Source organism: Corvus brachyrhynchos, unplaced genomic scaffold (genome assembly GCF_000691975.1).
Source record: "Corvus brachyrhynchos isolate BGI_N302 unplaced genomic scaffold, ASM69197v1 scaffold169, whole genome shotgun sequence".
Taxonomy (NCBI): Eukaryota; Metazoa; Chordata; class Aves; order Passeriformes; family Corvidae; genus Corvus; species Corvus brachyrhynchos.
In genome coordinates this window covers 1,253,540-1,254,392 of record NW_008240030.1, presented here as the reverse complement: position 1 = coordinate 1,254,392, position 853 = coordinate 1,253,540, and the positions used below count along the sequence as shown (strand labels likewise).

The window sequence follows — 853 nt, the reverse complement described above, 5'->3', positions numbered from 1 at the left end:
ATGGTTTTCGTTTTCATTAAAACAAAAATCATAAAATTCTTTAATTTAATCACAGGAAAAAAAAATCTCTCAAGCTTTGATGAAATAATGGATCTTTGAATTTGCCTCTGAATACGTGTTGTTTGAATATCATTGCCAACACCTCCTTAAGTGACTGTTTAAAGGAAAAGGAAACCAACATTAGATATTCCCCGCAAAACCAGGGGGTTGTTTGAAGGAGGGTGAGCAATGCACCATCACAGTGGAGTTCCCGGATCACATGCAAGCGGTCCTTCCCTTCCTAAGGTCCTGTCTTTGAGCGGGGGTTAAGCTGGGGGTGCAGGGGAGCCCCAGCTGTCTGGAGCTCAGCCTCCCGCGCCCCCGCTGCCGCAGCCCGGCCCCGCTCGGGCTCCGCCGGCGCCTTGGCGCTGTTCAGGCCGCAGTTACCTGTTCGCTGCCAGCCGGGATGAGATGTACCCTCCGGGGATCTGGGTGATTATGTATCCCCAGAAAAAAGAGCCGTGGATCATGCCAACTGTTTCAGGATCCCAATTAAACTTCGCTTTCTTCCAATGCAAGGAACCGGGACAGAAAGAGAGAAAGACAAGAGGAAGGCTGTAATTGTGCCACTTTAGAGCTTTCACCAGCAGCAGCTTCACACGCAGTGCAGTTGAAGGGGCTCCAGTGCCGGCGCCGGACTCTGCCCCCAGCCCTCCACTCCAGCCCCAAACACTCCGACTGCCCCCCAGACCAGCAAAACAAACCCAGTAACAGCAATGGAAACGGCACCGCCCGTGCCTCCCTGGGACACGAGAGGGGCACGGGGGCTCCGTGTGCCCTGAGCCGCTCGACCGAGGCACGGACCGCGGGGCCA

General features: G+C 54.5%; 1 protein-coding gene across 1 annotated transcript in view; it reads right to left on the bottom strand.

The window, feature by feature from the left end:
* The window catches only part of SLC17A6 (solute carrier family 17 member 6), a 30,578-nt gene that overhangs the window by 25,508 nt on the left and 4,217 nt on the right, over positions 1–853 (bottom strand). The window contains exon 3 of the mRNA XM_008640902.2: positions 427–545. Within this exon, the coding sequence (XP_008639124.1) occupies positions 427–545 (119 nt within the window). The remainder of the gene's footprint in view (positions 1–426; positions 546–853) is intronic.